Source organism: Natrix helvetica, assembly GCF_964273705.1.
Source record: "Natrix helvetica genome assembly, chromosome: 6".
Taxonomy (NCBI): domain Eukaryota; kingdom Metazoa; phylum Chordata; class Lepidosauria; order Squamata; family Natricidae; genus Natrix; species Natrix helvetica.
In genome coordinates this window covers 49314444-49336983 of record NC_138553.1, presented here as the reverse complement: position 1 = coordinate 49336983, position 22540 = coordinate 49314444, and the positions used below count along the sequence as shown (strand labels likewise).

Genomic DNA, 22540 nt, shown 5'->3' with positions numbered 1-22540 from the left:
ATTTAGAGGTACTCACCTTCTTTCCAGGCAGCCTTTGAGCTCAAACTCAAAACCCCTTTAAAGCCTAGATCCAAATGGCTAAGGCCAAGATAAAGTCCACCCACAGACTCAATGGGGACTGTGCCGGCATGGGAGGCTTACCTGGGCCATATCCATTTGTTAGGCTAGCTTGGAGTCCCATCTGGGGGGTGCCAATTGTTGGAAGAAATGTCCTTCTGGGTTTGGCTCCAAGTGGGGAAAAAGACACTGGAGACATGGAGGCTGCTTGGAAAGATGGTTTTAATGGTGGACAGGACCACATGGCTTGAGCCCTGAACAGAAAAGTGATCACATGCTTCAATGTTGGTGGAGAAGAGAAGAGAAGGGAAGAGAAGGGCTGAAGAAGGGCTTGCTAGGCTTTTTATAACCTGTTCAGTCCCACCTCTCTGTTTCCTGTTCCTGTGTAAGAAATGTATTCTAATTGGTTGCCAGACTCCCATGGGCCCGTGCAAGGGCAACCCTCTAGGCTGTTTTGAATCCAGGTTTGATTGAGTTCAGATGCCATGTGGTCAGTTGAGTAAAAGGCAATATTATCCTGCCTTAATCCCATCACAGCTGAAGAGGAGAACTCTTTATTATGTAAAGTGGACTAGCTTGGCCTTCTTAATGGCCCATTGACAAAGTGGGGATGGGCAGGAAGCTGCAGGAATTTACTTTAAAATGTGTTTCTCCCTTTTTCACATCCAGGAAAATATAATATTCTGTCTTATCAATATTTCCTAGGATATTTCATTTTTCTGGGAGAGGGCTAGGTGATAACTTCCTACATCAGAAAAGAGGAAAATTGTGCAATTACGTTTGCCTCAATTCATTCTGTACTTTGGACTTCCTATGCCCATCTCCACAAGTTTGAACTACCTATCATCATGTACTCCTCTTTCATTATTAGCCCTGTTTCTATTTCTTATAGATCTCCATTTTGCTTCTCAGCTTGCTGTTTATTCTTTCATTTTTACCTTTAAAGCATTTATTTTTTCCTTTCCCGTGGGATGTGTGTAATTTCACTTCTACGTATAAGTATAGTATAAGTATGGTCTTTATATGTAGGAAGTTATCACCTAGCCCTCTCCCAGAAAAATGAAATATCCTAGGAAATATTGATAAGGCAGAATATTATATTTTCCTGGATGTGAAAAAGGGAGAAACACATTTTAAACACAGAGTAAATTCCTACAGCTTCCAGCCCATCCCCACTTTATCAATGGGCCATTAAGAAGGCCAAGCTAGTCCACTTTACATAATAAAGAGTTCTCCCCTTCAGCTCCAGGGGGGATGGCAATGAAGGCAGGATAATATTGCCTTTTACTCAACTGACCACATGGCATCTAAACTCAATCAAACCTGGATTCAAAACAGCCTAGAGGGTTGCCCTTGCATGGGCCCATGTGAGTCTGGCAACCAATCAGAATACATTTCTTACACAGGAACAGGAAACAGATAGGTGGGGCAGAACAGATTATAAAAATCCCTGCAAGCCCTTCTTCTTGTCTGCTCTTCTCCTTCTCTTCCCTTCTCTTCTCTTCTCCACCAACATTGAAGCATGTGATCACCTTTTCTGTTCAGGACTCAGGCCATGTGGTTCTGTCCAACATTAAAACCATCTTTCCAAGCAGCCTCCATGTCTCCAGTGTCTTTTTCCCCACTTGGAGCCGAACCCAGAAGGACATTTCTTCCAACAATTGGCGACCCACAGATGGGACTCCAAGCTAGCCTAACAAATGGATATGGCCCAGGTAAGCCTCCCATGCCGGCACAGACCCCATTGAGTCTGTGGGTGGACTTTATCTTGGCCTTAGCCATTTGGATCTAGGTTTTAAAGGGGTTTTGAGTTTGAGCTCAAAGGCTGCCTGGAAAGAAGGTGAGTACCTCTAAATTTTAATTCTCTAAAATTTAATGTTAAAGCATGGCAAAGCGTGGAAATGTGTGTATGCCTGCATGTGTGTGAGTGATGAAATCTTTCTCCCAATCACAGCTGGATCCTGGTTCCTCTGTGTGTTTTACCAAGAGAGCCTGGAAAGCATTAGGGTCAGGCCAGAGCATGGACCTTCTGTTAGGGAAAGGAGAGTGTGTGTGAAAATGGATGGAAAAGTGAATGAATTTTGCTGTTGTTGTTGCTTTTGTCCTGTGAAAAAAAGCAAAGGCCCATTGTGTGTAAAGAGAGAAGGAGGTGCTAGTACTAACTGCAGAGGGGCAGAGGTCCTCCCCAGATCACCTTTTTGGATCTGGAAAACCTTAGCAGAATTCCCTACGAGGAAAGGGGCCGAATACTTCGTTGAGGGAATCGAAGTCCTTCCCGGAATTTTTTTATTTCCGAAAACTTACGGCGGGTGGCACCCGGCTAGGCCAAAGTGAGCCCTGCATGTAAAGGGTCATGGGAAGCGTTAGCTCGTGGGTGGCCAGAAGTGCCCTCGGAGATTTCCTTAGATGCCAAGATTTTGGCTGAGAGCAAGGAAATTGTGTGAGAAATGGGCTTTGCTGAAAGGGAAACTAATTTGGCTACATAAAGGTACTTAAAAGAAAAGGGAAATGTTGAAATGTTTTTTTTTTCTCTTGTCTGTCTCTTTCTCTGTCTTCTATGCAACCACGTGGTTTTTGTTTTTTAAGATTTGTGCCTTCCCCAATTTAACTGAGATTTATGGCGGGAATGAGTTTTGTTATCTCCTCATGAGTTTTGTTGTTTCCTCTTTGTCTCTGTGTGTGTATGTCTAAGTCTTTGTGCACCCTCAAGGTAATTGTAACTAAGATGTCTCCAATCCAAAAGACAAGAATTTTAAAATGTTCAAAGAAGGTTCAAAGAAAGGAGTAAACTGGCAGAAATTGCCTTTGCTCAGTTTGTTGGGCCTAGAAAACTAACTGAAACTGGGAGGGGTCTTTATTTTGTGTCTGTTCTGGCCAGCAGAAACAGAGTAAATATTTTTTTTTTCCTTCCTTCCTTCCCTATACCTTAAAGTAACAACCCAGGAAATGTTTTAAGCTCATTTGCAAGGAAAGTTTCATCCTTGCATTGCATTTATTGTGTGTCTAAATGATTTTACCTGTTCATTTCTTTCCTGGAGCATGTGAATCCATACCCCATTTCTCATCTGTGATATCCCCATAATATCTGTTTATCTGCTTAGTAACTGATGGTTTTATTTTTCAAACTCTGCCTGCAAGCTATCTACCCCCCCCACGCCCCTCCCTTACCTCTAATCCTCCAACAATGCCTTTTCTGTGGGGGAGGGAACCTTGTTCTCATGTCTTTCAGCCCTAGAAGATTGTACTCTTCAGGTGAGTATAGATTTTTTTTCCCTTTGGGGGGAGGAGGAGAGTGTTGCCTTGTGTGTGTATGTATGAAATGAAGGAAATTCCTACTAAAGGTTTGCCTTCAACCTGAGTAAAAACCCTCTGCACATTTTTCTGACCAACCTACTCTATTAGTCCTAAAGTAAAAACCTGGCCTCCAGAAGGCAGTTTTGATTTAGATTTTGTCAACAAATTTGCTGATTTTCTGGCCACCATCTGATGAATCAAGGGCCCCACCCAGATGCAAATGATGTGTTAATGAAAGTCTCCATACATCTTGATATTTAAAAATGCCAGCGCGTGCTGGGATATCAAGATAGAATTTGGATCTTTAAAAATTAGCCAGCGTCCGCTGGCAGGTCCAAATTAGAAACGAACACCCCAGGGCAGAGACAGGCATTAACAATCTAGTGCGTGATCATTTCCAGACCTGGAGGGAAGTTGAGATCCTTTAATAATAGAAAATGGAGCTCATTGGCTTATGTACAGCTCCCTGAAGTAATTGTAATAACTGCCTTGCATGAAGAAAGAATGAAATGGGATTTTTGTATGTGAAATTAATGATTGCAGTGCAAATGTGAGTATGTTGATGGTAAAAGTTGGTATGAATGTAGTTTGATTCCCTTTCATATAAAGAAGCAGTAAGTTACAAGGTTGTTTAATGGTATGTGTGTGTATGCATGTGTGTTATCATTTCCAAACCTGAAGGGAGGGTGAGATCCTCTAATAAAAGAAAATGAAGCTTGGTGGCTTGTAAAAAAAAAAAAAAAAGCTTCTTGAAATACCTATGATTGTTTGGCATGAGCAAGCATGAAGGTCTGATTGCAGTATGAATATGAGTATGTGTCCCTCATGCCCCAGGGAGTGATAAGTGAATGGATCCAGAGATCCACGTGATTGCCTGTGTGAATTTCCCCCCCCCCCCCCCCCCAATCTTGCTTCTGGGTCATTCTTTGGAGGGAAGTAGGAAAGGCGGGGAGAATGAGTGTCTGCTCATTTTTACCATGAGTGTGTGTATGAAACGCCCCAGTGATACCTGTGAATGCCTCTGGGCTTTCCCCCCCCCTCCTTCTTTCCCTCCTTCCTTTTGGGTCATTAAAGGCTGAAATTTTTTCTCCTCACTTTAACCACTTTCCCCCCCCCCTCTTCTGAGAAATTTGGAGTTAATGGGTGATCTGCTCCCGCTTACCTTTCACTATTGTGATCTTTTATCTGCATATAAAATTATGCAGTTACATTTCTTTGCTCTGAATACAATTTTGATTTTTTTTCTTGAAATTTTTGAGGTTTAAAATGCTTAATTAAACCTATAAAAAGGAATGATTTTGAGATATTTTGCTTACATTTGTAAATGTTTTAACATACTTAATGAGAATTTGCTTCCATCTGAATGGAATTTGATATTTTGGAGTGTTGACTCAAAGTACCTTTTTTTTAAATTGCAATTTTTTTAAAAAAGCTGTTCTTACCTCCCTCTTTTACACCTGAGTGCATTTTTAAATTTTTATGAGTCAAGGTGCTCTACCCTATGACATTTTGTTTGTTTGTTTGTTTGCAACACAAGTTGTTGTCCCTCTTGGAAATTTACTCATCTTACTGCAAAAAGTGTTTCAATCATACAGGCAGTGGGAATGTCATGTTCCATGAAATTTTACATCGTCTACCTCCTGAAATAATGTTTGGATTTCCACACTTGGACAGAATGGGTGATATTCCACAACATGAGACTAAAGATATGTCTGTAAAGAACTGTATTCTTGGCCTCTCCTCTTTTTTTTTTTACCTCAGAAACAAAGGACTGCTAGCTCAAACCATAACTCTCAATTTGCTGCTGGCGATTGCGTGCTGATAAAACCTGACATGAGGGGAAAAAAACTTAGCCAAGCCTGGGACAGACTACCAAGACTGACTGACCACTCTTACCAGCAAACCAAGCATGCCACCCTAGCAGACATGAAAGAACCCTGAAGGAGATGAAGAAGTAAAGACCAAAAGACTCTCTTCTATCCCCAGAAGACAGCTGTAAAGACTATGGGGGAGGGTGGAAACTGATTGTAAAGTTTTGTTTCTTTGCCTCCTTCACAGAAATTGTAATTGTAATTCTTCTTTCCTGTCTCATTTATATTGTAATCAGTTTAATGTATTCATGTAAGAATTGTATTTGAGAATGGCTAGCACAGCAAGTTCTGAACACCTTAGATTTCTGGCTGGTGGGAGGGAAATTTTCTCCAAAATGTCTGTATTTTCTGTATTGTAGAAGCAGCTACACACACACACACACACACACACACACACACACACACACAAAGAGAGAGGGAGAGAGAGAGGCTCTATTCAGAATTAGATTGAAACTATCTCCTTGACTTAACTCCACAAAGCTTTTCCTAGGTTGATTTTGCCCTTGCCCAAAAGCAGATATCTCCCTTTTAATCCCATGGGGGAGGGTAAGTTCCCCTCAGGCAATTCCCCCACTTGAAGAGTAGCAGAAAGGATCTTCAAAAACTCAAACCCTGTGACTCAAAAATAAGTGATGCTGCCCAGTTGCCCAGTAAAGCAGGACATGTTGCACTGGTGGTCTCAGGAGGAGGAATCCCTGGGCTCATTGTGTGTAACTTTAAAAAAAAATACTAAATAGCTTGTATTGCACACTAGCTAAACTCAATTTGGCCTCACTAAAATAGGAGCCAGGGCAAGTTAAAGAAATCCCTTGGAAATGGGCAGCCTGTACTTCTTTAAAAGGAAGAATCCTTCAATGGCTGTGAAGTTTTTTTTGGGACTTCTGCTTGCTTGTAGTCTGGAAGCTCACAGAAAGTGATATCAAACACCTGAAAATAATTGGCATGGTAAATTGGATATTGTAAATTTCTTTCCAGAAATTGTGCCCTGGTTGCTAAGACCTTCATAGTTGAAAGCTCTCTGGGAGCCACTGAAGCGATCCTTCTGCTGTCTCTTTCAATGCCTTTCCATCAGAAAAATTAAGTTTCCCTGATCTGACCAATTTTATCTTTTGTCAAAAACATGTGCGTTCCACTCACATTTTTTTGAAAAAAAAAAGGAGGGATTGTAGGAAGTTATCACCTAGCCCTCTCCCAGAAAAATGAAATATCCTAGGAAATATTGATAAGGCAGAATATTATATTTTCCTGGATGTGAAAAAGGGAGAAACACATTTTAAACACAGAGTAAATTCCTACAGCTTCCAGCCCATCCCCACTTTATCAATGGGCCATTAAGAAGGCCAAGCTAGTCCACTTTACATAATAAAGAGTTCTCCCCTTCAGCTCCAGGGGGGATGGCAATGAAGGCAGGATAATATTGCCTTTTACTCAACTGACCACATGGCATCTAAACTCAATCAAACCTGGATTCAAAACAGCCTAGAGGGTTGCCCTTGCATGGGCCCATGTGAGTCTGGCAACCAATCAGAATACATTTCTTACACAGGAACAGGAAACAGATAGGTGGGGCAGAACAGATTATAAAAATCCCTGCAAGCCCTTCTTCTTGTCTGCTCTTCTCCTTCTCTTCCCTTCTCTTCTCTTCTCCACCAACATTGAAGCATGTGATCACCTTTTCTGTTCAGGACTCAGGCCATGTGGTTCTGTCCAACATTAAAACCATCTTTCCAAGCAGCCTCCATGTCTCCAGTGTCTTTTTCCCCACTTGGAGCCGAACCCAGAAGGACATTTCTTCCAACATATAAATACAATGAAATTGGTTTTAGCCTCACTGGTGCAAAATTATAACGGAAACAAAAAAAGAAAAAACCAGTCATATGTTTCCGCGTGTGCATGGAGTGATTGTGGTTATATTTAAAAATCTGACAGCCCAAAGATAGAAACTATTTTGAAACCTATTTGTTCGGTTGGCTATACTTTGATGTCTTCTGCCCGATGGTAGAAGTGCAAAGAGACATTGACTTCTCATTTTTTTTCAATACTCAATATTTCAATATTTCATTTTTTAGATTCTTTCTCACTGACCAAATAGTGAACCCAAAACAAGGAAATTCTCAGGAGATTTGAATCCCCAAAAGTAAAACTTTATTGGATACACCATATTGGTACGTAATATTTGTAACATGTTTGTATTCCTGTCCAAATACAAACCTTTTTTAGGTTGAAAGGATTTTCTGGTGACAGATTATTTCATATTTTCACCAACTTTGAGTGTTGGTGAAATCAAACTGTGAAAAATAAAAAAGAATATTGGTTCATAAAGTTCTTGGCTTTCATAATCTATTCACTAATATGGCTCAAAATACAGGAAATTAACAAAATGAGCAGGAAATCTTAGTACAGGGAGGCAAATATAATTACTAAGTGTAATGGAAATCTGGTGGAATCAATCCCATGATTGTAATTTAACAACTGTAATAGCCATCAGTAGGAATGGAGAAGTTCCAACGTATGGTAAAAGTGACTATATCTACTCAGAAATAGTCACAGGATCTAAGCTGTTACAAGCAAAACTGTGTTTTGCAATTCCTGATGGTGATTTTGTCAGTACAATGGTGTTTAAGGGGTGCTCCAGTTGTTTTGAGATAGCACCAATTACTACCAGTACGATCTTTGATCTCTTGTGTCACAGTTGTTCTACTTCTGTTTGCAGATCTTTGTATTTTGTGATCCACTGGAGAGGTCTCTCCTGAACTCTCCAGGTACTGCAACATCCTTTGTCCAGATCTTTTTAAATCTTTCTCATCAAAAGTTGTTAAATCTGAGGTGTTATGTGGCAGATGATTGTTTAAATTTGTAGGAAGTTAAAACCCACCCCTCTCCTAGAAAAATGAAATATCCTAGGAAATATTGAAAAGGCAGAATATTGTATTTCTCTGGATCAGAAATGGAGAAACATGTTTTTAGGCAGGAAACAGACTCACTCTTAATAGCCCCCACTTTCCTTAATGGGCCATTAAAATGTCTGAGCCAGTCTATTCTACATAACAAAGAGTCCCCCTTCAGCTCCAGGGTAATGGGATTAAGGCATGATAGTATTAGCCCTTTACCCATCTCACCACAGGGCACCTGGGAAAAAGCAATGCTCAACTAAACTTGACTCAAAGCACAACCTAAAGAGTTGCCCCTGCATTGTCCCATTTCTTACACAGGAACAGGAAACAGAGAGGCTGGACTGAACAGAGAGTATAAAGCCAGGAACTTTCAGCCCTTCCCTCTCTTCTTCTTCACCCAACATTGAAGTATGTGATCACCTTTTCTGTTCAGGACTCAAGCCATGTGGTCCTGTCTACCATTAAACCATCTTTCCAAGTAGCCTCCGTGTCTTCAGTGTCTTTTTCTCCACTGGAAGCTGAGCCCAGAAGGACATTTCTTCCAACTAATTCTAAACCCCTAGAGCATTTTATTTTCTTCTTCTTCTATTATTTTGTGGTTTCATCAGTTCTTGCTTGCAGGCAAATTGTATTTGTCCTTATTACTTTATTATTATGAAATCATTGTTTACATATGCCCTGGGGAGGCAGAGGCAGAAACAGATCAATCCAGGTTGAATTTTAATAGATTATCTGAAATATGTTTGGGGCTTGAAAATTCCAAATCAGATTTGGTGGGAATTTGAAGCTATCGTACCTTCTCAGATTCCTGAGAAGGAAGCATTCCAGATCCATCAGTTTCACAACATAGTTTTAAGAGACACCTCTTTGATGAGAGGGAAATCAAAGCTTCAAGTACTTTAAAAAATGCCATATAAAAGAAAACCAAAACTTGTCTACTTGGTTTCTTTCAGAAAACAAGGCAGAGAACATTGTAATGGATTAATCATACAAGAATAAAGATGTCAGTTGAAAGAAAAAAAAATACAGTCTGAACAATTCAATAGAATTAATTATTTAGGGAAGTAGCAAACACCTTTCACTGGTTGTGTTCAGAAAGGGGTTTTAGAGCCAACTGACAGAGTATTTTAATCTGATTCCTACACAAAGCAGGGAATTTGAATTTAACGCCCTTTCCAATTTAGTTAATTCTAAAACCGATATGTTAATCAAGAATGAATTACCATGTTTTTTAAAAACCTAATTCACCTTTCAAAGAACATAAACAGATGATGTAAAATATGCGCTATCATAATGTTTTTTATTTATTTTTAAATTATTCATGGTGGAAAAATATTTTACCATTCCTCCCATTCTTCCCATAACTTCAACAATAATCAGATTTGTGGAATTACATGGGGGGGGGGAGTAAATACTTGGTATTCCTTCAAGTTAAAAAAAGATTTTCAACGAATTTGGATCAGAGATATCACATCTTGAAATTCTATCAGAAAATATTAAATTCTTCTTGTAATAAAACTATTTATCAGCAGAAGACAAATTATTTTGACTTTAGCTAACTTGAAACAATAACAAATTAAATAGCTATTCAGTAGTAAATAATATATTTTTAAAAACACCGTTATATGTATGTGAACTGCAATGTATTAATCAAAAATTAATATTTGGTGCAATTAATTAACAACTACATTTGGTGTTTTAGCTCTTTACATTGCATTTGCAATACTGCCAGACAAATTGTTACTATGCTTAAACCATTCTCAAAACAAACTTTAAAACTCAAAACAAACTTTTGAAATAAGAATACTTTTTGAACAATGCCTTTTAAAATTATTTATCACACATAGATGTTGTAACATCTCTTGTTATCATCTCAGGAAACCAAGCCGTAATAGCAAATTTCTCTTATCTAACGTCGTCTAAACAGTGCGATTTCAATACTCGGCCATTAACGATCGTTACAAATAGATCATACTGAAGAAGGCAACAACACTATTATTCAACAAGCTCTTTTTGGAATTACTAAAGGAGCCAATGTTTTTCTGACTTGGCCTCTTTAAGACGCGTGGACTTCAATTCCCAGGACTGATCGTTGGCTTGGGAATTCTGGGAGTTGACGTTCACATATCTTAAAGGAGCCACGTTGGAAAAATATACAGTGGGGCAAGGAAATCCAAGTTCAATTCGCGTCAGGCCAAAATATCAGCCGCCTAAGTGTGGCGTCACTATGCAAGGCCCTTCTACACCTGCGCAAGATGGCCACCCCAGTTGGGCTGTGAAGGATGCGGCTGACTCGAAAGCGGCTCTGCTCCGCGTTGTTGGTGGCATACTTGGTTTTTTCCCTCTACGCGGCTTACAGCGTCTTCCTGAAGCCTCGCCGGCCTGCTGCCTCACGAGCGGGCCAGCGGGAGAAGCAGGGGCAAGGTAACGAAATGGGGGCACTTCGCCCTTTCCCCTAGCAACATCAGGTGGAGATAGACCGCTTTTTTGCCCTTCAGTCTGGTTGAACTCAGTACATCCGCATCAGCCGAGGGCTGCTTAAACATATCTTTTCTTCTGGTGCATTAAGCAGCGCAGTGAATGGCAAACAGGATACCAGCCTCTCTGTTGTGTGTGCTATATGAAGCTTCCAATAATCCTATCAAGGGATTTGCATATTCCCACAGAGTTAACTATGTTATGTTGCAACTTTCACAATTCAGGATCTGAGTCCTTCAGCATTAACGTCCGGACCACTCCAGAGTATCTCTGAAACCTTTATTATTATTTTTCATGAAATGTCTTTTAATATGAAAGTTACAATGTATTTAGATTTGTTCTATAATGGTATTGTTAAAATAATGGAAAGATAGCAGAACAGGTCCATTTGCACTTTTGAACCTATGGTATATATTTTCTAAGGGCCTGTAGTCAGTTTAGTTTGCCACAATTACATTTTTATAAAGAGAGCTGGTTTGGTGTGATGGTTGAGGCTTAAAAAGCTAGCTTGCTGATCTTGGGCCACTCACTCTCTCAACCCTAGGAAGCACACATTGGCAAACCTCCTCTTAAAAATCTTTACAAGAAAATTACAGAGATTTGTCCAGGAAGTCAACAGGAATCAAGACTAATTTGGCACTAAAAGAAACAAACAAAAATTTAAGTAGTATTCTACTGTGATTGCTTCATATTGTACATTGTACAATATGCTGACTTCAATACAACAGTTGGAATAGTTTCTGTCCTTGTGGGAATTTAGACACCACCAGCAAATCCCTTCCTACATTGAAAACTTTTTCTATTATAAAATAATGAGATATGGTGGAATATGGAGCAGTTTCAGAACAGAAGTCATGAGGAATCAGGTTAATTTTTATTAAATAAAGTGAAAATGGATTATAATGAGGTGACATTAATATTACAGTATATTCATTGGCTGTCAATCCTTGCCTTCTGTCTCTCATGAGTCTTTCTGATAGATGGAGTGTTGTTGTTTTTTATATAGCTAGAATACTAACATTCCAGCAGATCCATCTTTTTGCCCACATTTTCCAAATCCCTCTCTCTTCAGTTCGATATTATCTTCAGAATATATGCCAGAAATAAGTATCTCAAGTTACAAGGCTTTGATTGACAGTTGAATACTGTATCATTACCAGTATTTTGGTATATTTGTGATCTGTTATCTAACCATAAATAACGTTATCTCATAATTCCTATAAGGGATTGTGATAATTATTTTTGTATTTCATAGGAACTATTGAAATTTACTTAGACATTTTGCTAAAAAAATCAAAACTGAACTTTCTTTGTTTTTTCCTTTCATTTCACCTGTCATCTAAGAATCTCAAAACAGATCAGAACTGAAGAAGTTTCTTGGATGAGAAGTGAAACATTTTCAAGGAAAAAAACCAAGCAAGTCCAGTTGCCTTTTGAAAAAGCTTCTCTAGGTAGGCCAACCATGACCGGGATGATTGAAAACCTCCATAGACATTTTTAAAAAATTAAAATTAAACTTTTCATAAATCCAAGATCTTCACTTTTTTTATGCTATTGTATGTTCCCTTCACCTGTGTGAAAAGGAAATATCCAGGCATACTGAAAGTAAATACAAGTGAAAAGCTACCCATTGTTAAGAGGTCATTTCTAATTTTTTAAAAGGAAATATGTAGCTGAAATCTGTTGTACCCAATTTAGTTTTATACTTCTGCTTTAGCAAAGCTTTTTATTGATTAATAAACCTTCCAATTTATGTACTATATTTCTGTTGAGTTGGCTTAGGCAAAGGAAATCATGTAGGCTGGGGTAATAATACATTATTTCTGAACATTGAAAAATAGCGCTAGAAATTCAGTGTCATACATACACTTGGTTTGAAAGGGAAAAAATAAATTTTGTTCAGCTATTTTCTGCTTAACAAAATGTTCAAGGAAGGCGCTAACATCCCAATAACCGGTAGTGATGTCAAAGAATAATATTCACAACATTTTATTAGTCTTTAAATGTTTTGCTGTTCTTTTTGTCAAAGTATATTTTAAGTTGTGTAATGAGATGTGCTGCAAAGATTCATGCTCTTCTTGAAAGTTCACCTGCATAGTTATTATTATAATTTGCAGGCCTTAACATTAAAAAGCTAAGAAAATAACATTTCTTTTGTTTACTGTTTCTTTGTATAATATCAGTTTATGCATACCAAGGGGAAATTTATACATATACACATTTGATGGTATGTGTGAATTAGGTTTTTGTAATGCCTACTGTTTTCTATACAGATAGACCTCAACTTACAACAGTTTATGTCTATGGAGATTCTCAGTCATGCAGGTCATAGTTATCCCAAAGATGCTTTTCAAGAGGCAACTGGACTTTTTTGTTTTTCCTTGAAAATGTTTCGCTTCTCATCCAAGAAGCTTCTTCAGCTCGGAGCATCAGAGCTAAATAAGCTTCATGGATGAGAAGCAAAAAGTCTTCAAAGAAAAACAAGAAAGTCCAGTTGCTTCCTGAAAAAGCACCTTTGGGACGACAATTCATTTAGTGACTGTTCAAAGTTAACAATGGCACTGAAAAAAGTGACATGACTATTTTTCATACTTAGGACATTGCAGTATCATGTGATCAAAATTCAGACGCTTGGCAACTAACTCATAGTTCAGTTGCAGTAGTAACCCATGGGGTGTGGGAGGGGCTTAATGGGTGCAGAAGGATGTGGATAGCACAGTGAGAGTTGGGGAATTTGCAAAGGAGGCCTAGCGAAGTTTAGGAAGGGTATGAGGGAGACCCAGTGAAGTTTGGGAAGGGTGCGCAGAGGTACACAAAATTCAAGGAAACTACATGAGGAAGGCACAATGAGTCTTAAGTGTGGCCAGTGTGGCATAGGGAGGATGCACAGGTTGGGGAGATTTACCCCAGCAACTAGTATCAAATATATGTGCTTGAATAACATTTGCAGTAGATGAGTATACATAGAATGATAACGGTTTAGTGATGAAAAGTGACTTTGCAACCAATACTTGGGTTTACAATCTTTACTGGTATGTAAAATAAAAACTAAAGTAAGACCACAAGTACAGTTTCACTTAGAAATTGGTTCACTTAACAATTAAATTGCCAGCTCCAATTTTGGTTGCAAAATGAAGACTACCTATCTGCCCTGAGTGGCAAAGGCTTTTCACCATTTTAAATAGGTTCTTATCTGGAGATACTGTGGTTAATGTTGATGTTTTAATTATGTTTTTGATAACTTGATTGTTGGTATGTGTACTAAATGGATTTGTAACAATTATTATTTGAAAGGCACCTTGGAATAACTGCCCCTCTGTGAACAATACATATGAGATTTTCATGTGATTTTTCATTTTTGATTCCTAGAACATGTTATTTTGGGAGTTGAAGAATGGAATCCTTGGGAAGTTAATGAGAAAATTTATTTGCAGCAGAAATCTGCAAGTAGCTTTCAGATGCTGAAAAAGATATCATTGCAACAAAAACCCACAGACTTCAGAGTACAAATTTGGGGGAAAGCTGCTATTGGTAAGCATTTGTAATTAACCAAGTAAATACTGTTTTTTAAAATATGATTGTTTGACTTGTTTAATTTAATTGCTAACTTTTATCTTCTGAGATGTCATTGTATTCAGTGGATATAGGTGCTAGAAAATAATATATTTGTACTTCTAAAAGGGGTCCCAAAAGATCCAGAAGTATATTTCACTAATATTGGTTAGGATTTCTTCAAGAAGAAATAATTAAGGTCAAATTAAATATGAAATAAGACATATAATTGCCTGTCAACATATTTTAAAATTAACTTGGATACCACTCACTCTAGAGTTACAAAATTTGTCTTTATAGTTACATAATTTTATAGTTGTTAAACCACGGGAGCTACTTTTAAAATAAGATGATATATAAGATGTGTGTGTGTAAACACAAGCATAGCGATTGAAATGTTAAAATTGCACCTGTAGTTACAAAATCGTTTAACTGTGTAATTGCACATAAAGTTATATAATCAACAATTAAAAACTGCCCCATAAAATATGATGCTATGTTAAGTTAGTTGCCATTCTTCCCCAATCCTGCTCTTCTCTTATCAGAAGAGGTACCGTATTTTTCAGAGTATAAGATGCACTTTTTTTCCTCAAAAAAGAGGCTGAAAATCTGGGTGCGTCTTATACATTGAATACAGCATTTTTTGCCTCCAGAAGCCCTGCCCCTTCACCAAAATGGCCGTGCATACCCTTATGGAGGCTTTCAGAGAGCTCCTGGGGGCTGGGGAGGGCAGAAATAAGCAAAAAATGGGTCATTTCCCCCCCAGCCCCCAGCAGCACTCTATAAGCCTCCATAAGGCTATGCATGCAATTTTTTTGACAAAAAAACAGGCCCGTTTTTTGCTTGTTTTTGTTCCTCTTCCATCCCCCCAGGAGCACTCTGCAAGCCCCCAAGGCTATTCATGCCTTTTATTTGAAAAAAAAACCGGGCCCATTTTCATAAAAAACAGGCCGTTTTTTGGAGGTTTGCAAAGTGTAAAAAGTTTTTTTTTTTCCTTTTGGAAAGCTTTTTAACTGATGAGAATTACATTGATCAAATGCTGTCCCAGCAGAAACAAAGTCTTAGGGTTTGTCAGCGATTTCCTTCTCCAGCACATGGACAAATACACCGGGAAACATCTACCTACCTATCCTCTCTCTCTCCCTACCTATCTACTTTATTTCTCTCTCTTTCTATTTCTCTCTCTCTATCCCTCTACCTACCTACCTACCTACCTACCTACCTACCTACCTACACACACTCTCTCTCTGCCTACCTTCTGTATTTCTCTCTCTCTCTCTCTCTCTATCCCTCTATCTACCTACCTACCTACTTACTCTCTCTCTATCTACCTATCTACTGTATTTCTCTCTTTCTATTTCTCTCTCTCTATCCTTCTACCTAACTACCTACCTACACACACTCTCTCTCTCTCTACCTACCTTCTGTATTTCTCTCTCTATCCCTCTACCTACCTAGCTACTTACTCTCGCTCTCCCTACCTATCCACTGTATTTCTCTCTCCCTCTTTCTATTTCTCTCTCTATCCTTCTATCTACCTACCTACCTACACACACACACACTCTCTCTCTCTCTACCTACCTACTGTATTTTTTTCTCTCTCTCTATCCCTCTACCTACCTACTCTCTCTCTCTCCCTACCTATCTACTGTATTTCTCTTTCTTTCTCTCCCTCTCTATCCCTCTACCTATCTACTTTTTAAAAAATTTGCCTCTTCAATACCTTGGTGCGTCTTATACTCCAGTGCGTCTTATACTCTGAAAAATATGGTATTTCTCATGTATCTATGCCATATAATGTTACACAGATTTCAATCAGAGGGCCAAAACACTTTTAGGTTTCTATGGTTCTGAGTTGAAACAATTATTGCAATCTCTGAAATGATCTCTTTTAAAATACAAATCAGCTGTTCCAAACTAAAAAAAGAAAATTCTCAGAGTGATCAAAACCTTATTGGGACACTTCCAGCAAATCAATCAATTCAAATTCAAAACGTTCATATTTTCAGTGTAACTTATAATGAGTTTTTGTATCTGTATGAACACAAACTATGCTTTGCTACTTCTGAGTCTTATATGCCTATTGTATATGAATAATCAGTTGTTAGTGCTATGCAAATTACAGTACTTTAAAATTAGGGTTTTTTTAAAATTAGGATTTGTTTGCTGGACTGCAGCATTAATAAATTGTATTCAAGAAAGAAGCAACAGTTATTTTGAATCACATCCTGTAGAAAATAGACCAGAAAAGTCTATTTCCTTATTCCCTTCCTGATTCTTAGAAGCAACTGTAAGTTAGGCTCTCATTATTTTATTTGTTTTACAAAATGTATTAAGTCAATGTAAGATATCAAAACTATGGAAGTCCTGCTTTCTAGGATTTGCTGTTAAAAGAAAATACCACAACCAGAAAAATCTGAATGTGCCCATTCTATTTATAGATGAAATAATTATTTAATATCTCAGGCATCCCACACTTCCTGTTTAGCTAGTATTGGGAGGAATAATGACTTAATAAAAATGTCCATCTCTTGCTGAACAGCTTGAATGGAGCAGATTATTTATTCATAGGTGAAGAAGCTGTCATTTCTTCTTTGAAACATCATTATTCTGAAATCGAACCTTAGTCATGTGAAAGTTCTATTATTTGCCCGCCAGTATTGTCTGGAGACACCTAATTTTTATTCTGTAATGTTTATATTTGTATTTTATTATTTACTCTTAATAGCTATGGCTTAATAAAAATCTATCTAGCTAATTTCTTTTGCATTCTTTCTTGAAATTATTCTGCTTTGTTTTATTTTTTTACATATTAACCTTGGCTACATTTATTATTCTTTTGAACTGAGGAGAAACTTCCTGACAGTTAGAACAATTAATCAGTGGAACAGCTTGCCTCCAGAAGTTGTGAATGCCCCAACACTGGAAGTCTTAAAGAAAATGTTGGATAGCCATTTGTCTGAAACGGTAGGGTTTCCTGCCTAGGCAGGGGGTTGGACTAGAAGACCTCCAAGGTCCCTTCCAACTCTGCTATTGTATTGTATTAAATATTTCCTTAATCATTACATTGTAAATTGTATTTTATAGGCCTTTATTTATGGCAGCATATCTTCGAAGGTTTGCTTGAGCCTGCAGATATAAAAGCTCAGTGGAGAGAAGGAAGCACAAAAATAGGAAAATCATATTTCAGGTACGATCTGTATGATGTGTCTTTTCAATGTACTGATAGTATTTTCATAGCCTAATGCTTAGTATAATTTGGCACATTAAATAATGGAAAATGCCAATATTCAACCTCATGGATTCTTCCTATCCTATTTAGCACTAAAGAATATCTTCTGTTGCCAATGGGAGGAAAATAAATAGATTCTTAAAACTGGAGTTGAGGAAACTTTGATTTGTTTGTTCTAGACCAGGTCTGTCAAACTCGCAGGCCAGATACATCACGCGCTTGCCACACCCACACTCAGTTTAGGAAGGTGTCGAAAGCCCCAATATGTCACATGATGCCATGAGTTAGACTCTATCCTTTATTCAGATTTTTTTTGTTTTATATATTCAATTAGTAGCAGTAAACCATTTCAAAAGTGATTTTTCAGTACAGAAATACTAACCTGTATTTTTCACAGATGAATCAAAACTAGATGTAATAATAAACTATTGTTATTTGAAAAAGGAAATGAATTAGATCTTATCAGTTTTCAAAACTGTTTTATGAAGATGAAAGGACAGACGTTTTTGGCCTGATTTAACCTCTTCTGGGATTTTCCCCATCAATCATAGATATAATCATAATCAGAAGCTCCTGATTATTACTCCTGCAGTGATCAGATTCTGCTAGATAAGGTTACTCATACCTATGTTAGAATATAGTAGCCATAGGGAGTATGATTACTAAAATATCACCTTAGCAGAAGAGGCCAGCAACCCTCCCCCCCTTCACCACAATGGCTGTGCATAGCCTTTAGGAGGCTTTAGAGTGCTCCTGGGGACTGGGGAGGGCAGAAATGAGCGAAAAATTGGCCATTTTTTTGCTTAATTTTGGTCCCCCTCAGCCCCCAGGAGCACTACATAAGCCTCCTAAACTGTTACTTAAACTTGCTCTATGCATGTATAGCTGTGTATGTGACACACAAATAAAAAACGCACACACATACACACCTGTGCACTTTTTTCTATTTGTGCTTTATTGTTTACAGTTTCATCACAGGCCCATCTGTAGTTCCTGGTTACTTCTCTGTAGAAGCTGAAACTGTCGTCTTAATATTGAATGGCAGAGAAGAGGGAAAGATCTCCTACGCCACTCAGTGGCTACATTATGCACAAACACTAATGCAAACACACAAGCTGAAGCATGTTGCTGTTGTGTTGCTTGGGAACGAACAGTGCAAAAATGAATGGATTTTTCCTTATTTAAAATCCCATGGAGGATTTGTAGAACTATTTTTTCTAATATATGACAGCTCCATAGTAAATGAAGAAGATATTTTTCAGTGGCCTCTAGGAGTAGCAACGTAAGTATTGAATGTTATTAAGCAACCATTTTAAAATGTCCATGAAATTTGAACTGTTTTCCTCAGATTTCTGTATATAAAATTAATTAACATAAAAATAGTTTGAATATTTAAAACTTTGTAAAATTTCTCTTATAAACAAGTAGAAGATGTTAGTGCAATCCTGTGTTGCCAAATTGAAAAATAAATACCACTGAGTTCAGTTATTCCCAGACCATATAGGATTGTTCTCTTTTAACTCACCTATTTCAATCAGCTGGCCTGGCACTTTCTTAGTTTTACCTCCCGGGGATTTACTTTATTTTAATTGGGTTTGGGGTTTTAATTGTGATGTTTTTAGGATTAGAATATATTTATTTCTTAGTACAGCCTATCTCCCCCTCCAAATGTATCTTAAATGTATTTTATTATTATGACTGATTTTATTTGTATTGACTGTACACTGCCCCGAGTCCCTTTCTGGGAGAGGGGCGGTCTAAAAATCTAAGAAATAAATAAAATAAATAAACAGGTTGAATAAAGTTTTCTTTTCAATCCAATTAGCATGCGTATGCAATTTGTTTATAGTTATAGACATTTTCCTGTGGTTGAACCAAGTTGGTCAATGCTCCAAGGACCAAGACCATATCAGTGCAACTTCCTGGGAACTGTTTATAAGAATTCATCTAGAGAAATTGTGTTGGAGATATTGATGCAAAGTGGGCTTCACAAGCTCTGTTGGATTTCAGTCAGAGAACAGTAAGAAATATCATTTGTAGTCTTAAAACCTTTGGAAGGATTAAAATGCTGTATTTTTGTCTTGAGTAGCAATTTAATATAATCATCTTTATAATAATGGAGAAAAATAGCCAATATTATTGGGGATAAGAATGTTTTTAAGGATTCTAACTCTGATGCCTTTTAAAAATGTGATAGGTATTGTATTTACATATGAAATTTAAACGTGTGAAATAGAATGAAGTTCTGCTACAGCAGGGGTGTCAAAGTGGGGGCCCATGGGCCAGATGTGTCATATGCAGGCCATGCCCACCCCGGTTCCGCAAAGGCAAAAAAAAATAGTGACATGATCGAGCTTGACACACATGTGCTACAGCATCAGAGACTCAGCTGATCATAGCTTCTGTGAATTTCCTTCTAAGAATGTCTCTATCATTATAATTCCTTAACAGGTGGCGTCATATGAGTTCAGATGCTAAACAAAATTGGCCTGGATAAACTCTTGCCTTGAGACCTTCAAGGAAAATAGAATTATAGGCTAAATGGAGGAATCAATTTTTGCTGCTCTGGTGCCAAAAATGTGTCCAAGAAATCACTAGAAATCCATTTCAACTCAAAGGGAATTTGCTTTGCTTAAATCCAAAGTAATTCATAAAAGCATAATTTAGTTATAATAGTAGTAATAATTGAATAGATTTTAATGATTTGCCTAATCTTTAGGCATTTCTATTGCTGCTGTAGCAATTTTACTACATTTGAAATTTACATTGTAAATGTTACAGTTTACTCTAAAACAGTGCATTTTCAGACTCTTGTTGTCTTGTTTTAGGTGGATTCCTCAAGAAACTAATGAGAGTTTGCAGATCTATCAAAATGCATTGTTGGAGAGTGATCTTACGTTATGTCCAGTGGGAGTAAATACTGAATGTTATAGAATCTATGAAGCTTGTTCATTTGGCTCTGTTCCTGTGGTGGAAGATATAATGACACCAGGCAATTGTGGAAATTCATCTGTGCACCATAGAGCACCACTGCAATTACTAAAGACCATGGGAGCTCCCTTTATCTTCATTAAAGACTGGAAAGAGCTTCCTGCTGTTTTAGAAAAAGAGCAAAATATGACTTTGCAACAAAAGATTCAAAGAAGGAAAATACTTATGGAATGGTATCAGCAATTCAAAGCACAAATGAGACAAAAATTTGTTAGCACTTTAGAAAAAGCATTCTTACCTAAGGATAAAGGTGATTGATTTCAATATGAACTGAAATATGGTTTTTTGCAGCCTTTCAGTGAAATATCATTTTTTAAAGAAATGTAAATAATACATCTATTGTAAATAAAATGCATCTAGAAAAAATAAATGCATATCTGTAATGTAGACACGTTGCATGAATGTTGACTCTTCCTAATATGTGTACACATGACAAATTTATTTGAAATACACTTTTAAACTGTAGTCTTTATATCCGCTTGCCAGGAGGAAGCTGATTTAAACTCAGCAGATGTGCCGTCTGTGATAATGTGTAGAATATTTTTCATTACCTATGCCTCATTACCTATTACTTGGATGCTATTTTTAATTATTTTGTTTTTCTTTTACTCCAATAAAATAAATTATAAAAAGTTTGTTTGGAAAGCAAATCTCAGTAAGGAAGAAAATTGCTTTCATTTTTTCAATAAAATGTAAGTAATTATAAATTATTCAGCTATTTTCACAGCAAATCAGAAATTCACTCTTTAGAAATGGTATTAACAAGAATAATAAGCTTTTGGAAGAAGAGCCAACATCGCGACGTGACAACATGCGGTCTCGACTGTTCGAGACCGCCGTTGATACTTTTATCGCCACATGGTCCAAACGGACCTAAGCCGTCCCAAAGAGACAACGAACAGGGAGACAAAGCCTTGCTGGTCTCAGGGACATCACAAAGTCCCTGATTGACCCAAGGGAAGCTCTCCAAGCCGGCGGTAAAGAGACAGCCCCAGGCTGACAAAGTCGGAGAGGTCTCCAGAAAGAAGGCAGTGAAGGTGAGTCCATCTGGTGAGATTTTTTCTTTGAGAATGATTGCCCAAAGGGATTTTTAAAAAAAGATAAATTAGTCCTTTAAGCAAAGAATAAAGCGGCGGAATTTATCTTTATTGAACTGCCTTGGAAAGTTTTTATTTCTTTTTTTTCCCTGTTAACGATGTTTTGTGGATTGAAGTGACTGTAACGATTTTTGTTTCTCTTTGTAAATGAACGAACTTTTTTTTTCTCCTATTTTCTGCTGCCTTATCTGTGGGCTGGAACTAAAACCTTTTTTATTCTAATAATTCTTCTTAATACGTCTCATTAATTTTCATTAAAGACTTTTAAAGATTATTGTTTTCCATAAGCTTGAGATAAATAGGAGAAGAATTGAATCTGCCATTCGGAAGTTAGAACTTGGTTTTTTGTTTTTTGTTTTTGAAAAATTTTATTGGTTTTTACAAATGTTTTAAGGAAAAGGGTAAATAGGTATAGAAAATTTTGACAGCTACATCATCCGAAAGGTAGAAATCCCCCCAAATCTCACAACTTTTACAAAGAAGAAAAAAAAGATTTGAATAAACACTGGCAGCTTTGATTTTACATTCTATCATCAATATATTAAATCATCTTTTGTATCACTTCCAACAATTACATTGTAACAACAATTGCAATAATGTTTCAACCTCATTTTTGTGACCTGAGTCTTCTCAGTGTTGCATCCTCCCCCCTGTCTACTGGCAGAGCCGCGGCCCCTCCCTCCTTCATATCTTGTGTACTGTCCCCTGTTTCGTCTAGGAGGGCACTGTGTTTTTTAATGAAGGCCTCCACCTCCACAACTGTATTAATTCTAATTCTGCTGCCCTCCCAGAAAATCAGCATTCCTTCTGGCAATAATCATCTGAACCAGATTCCTTTATTATATAATTTTTTTGCTAAAGAGGAATATTTCTTCCTCTTATCCCTTACTTTCTTCGGAATCTGTTTAAGAATGGTTATTTCTTTGTCTTTATATTTTAGTGGTCCCACCCTTTGAGCTCCTAAGACCTCATCTCTTGTAGTCTTTCTAAGAAATTTAACATGTATTTCCCTTGGAACGTTATGTGTTCTAGCGTATGCTGAGTTGATCCTATAAATCAAATCAATATCCCACC

General features: G+C 37.5%; 1 protein-coding gene across 2 annotated transcripts in view; it reads left to right on the top strand.

The window, feature by feature from the left end:
* The window catches only part of RXYLT1 (ribitol xylosyltransferase 1), a 46647-nt gene extending 25645 nt beyond the window's left edge, over window positions 1-21002 (top strand). The window contains exons 1-6 of one of the 2 annotated variants that reach the window (XM_081957339.1): window positions 10270-10540; window positions 13964-14125; window positions 17234-17336; window positions 18346-18660; window positions 19228-19398; window positions 20207-21002. In XM_081957339.1, coding sequence (XP_081813465.1) covers window positions 10399-10540; window positions 13964-14125; window positions 17234-17336; window positions 18346-18660; window positions 19228-19398; window positions 20207-20627 — 1314 coding nt within the window. In that variant the 5' untranslated portion in view covers window positions 10270-10398 and the 3' untranslated portion in view covers window positions 20628-21002. Of the gene's footprint in view, window positions 1-10269; window positions 10541-13963; window positions 14126-17233; window positions 17337-18345; window positions 18661-19227; window positions 19399-20206 lie in introns of those variants that run through there. The other variant, XM_081957340.1, reaches the window with a different exon arrangement.
* The last annotated feature ends 1538 nt before the right edge of the window (window positions 21003-22540 follow it).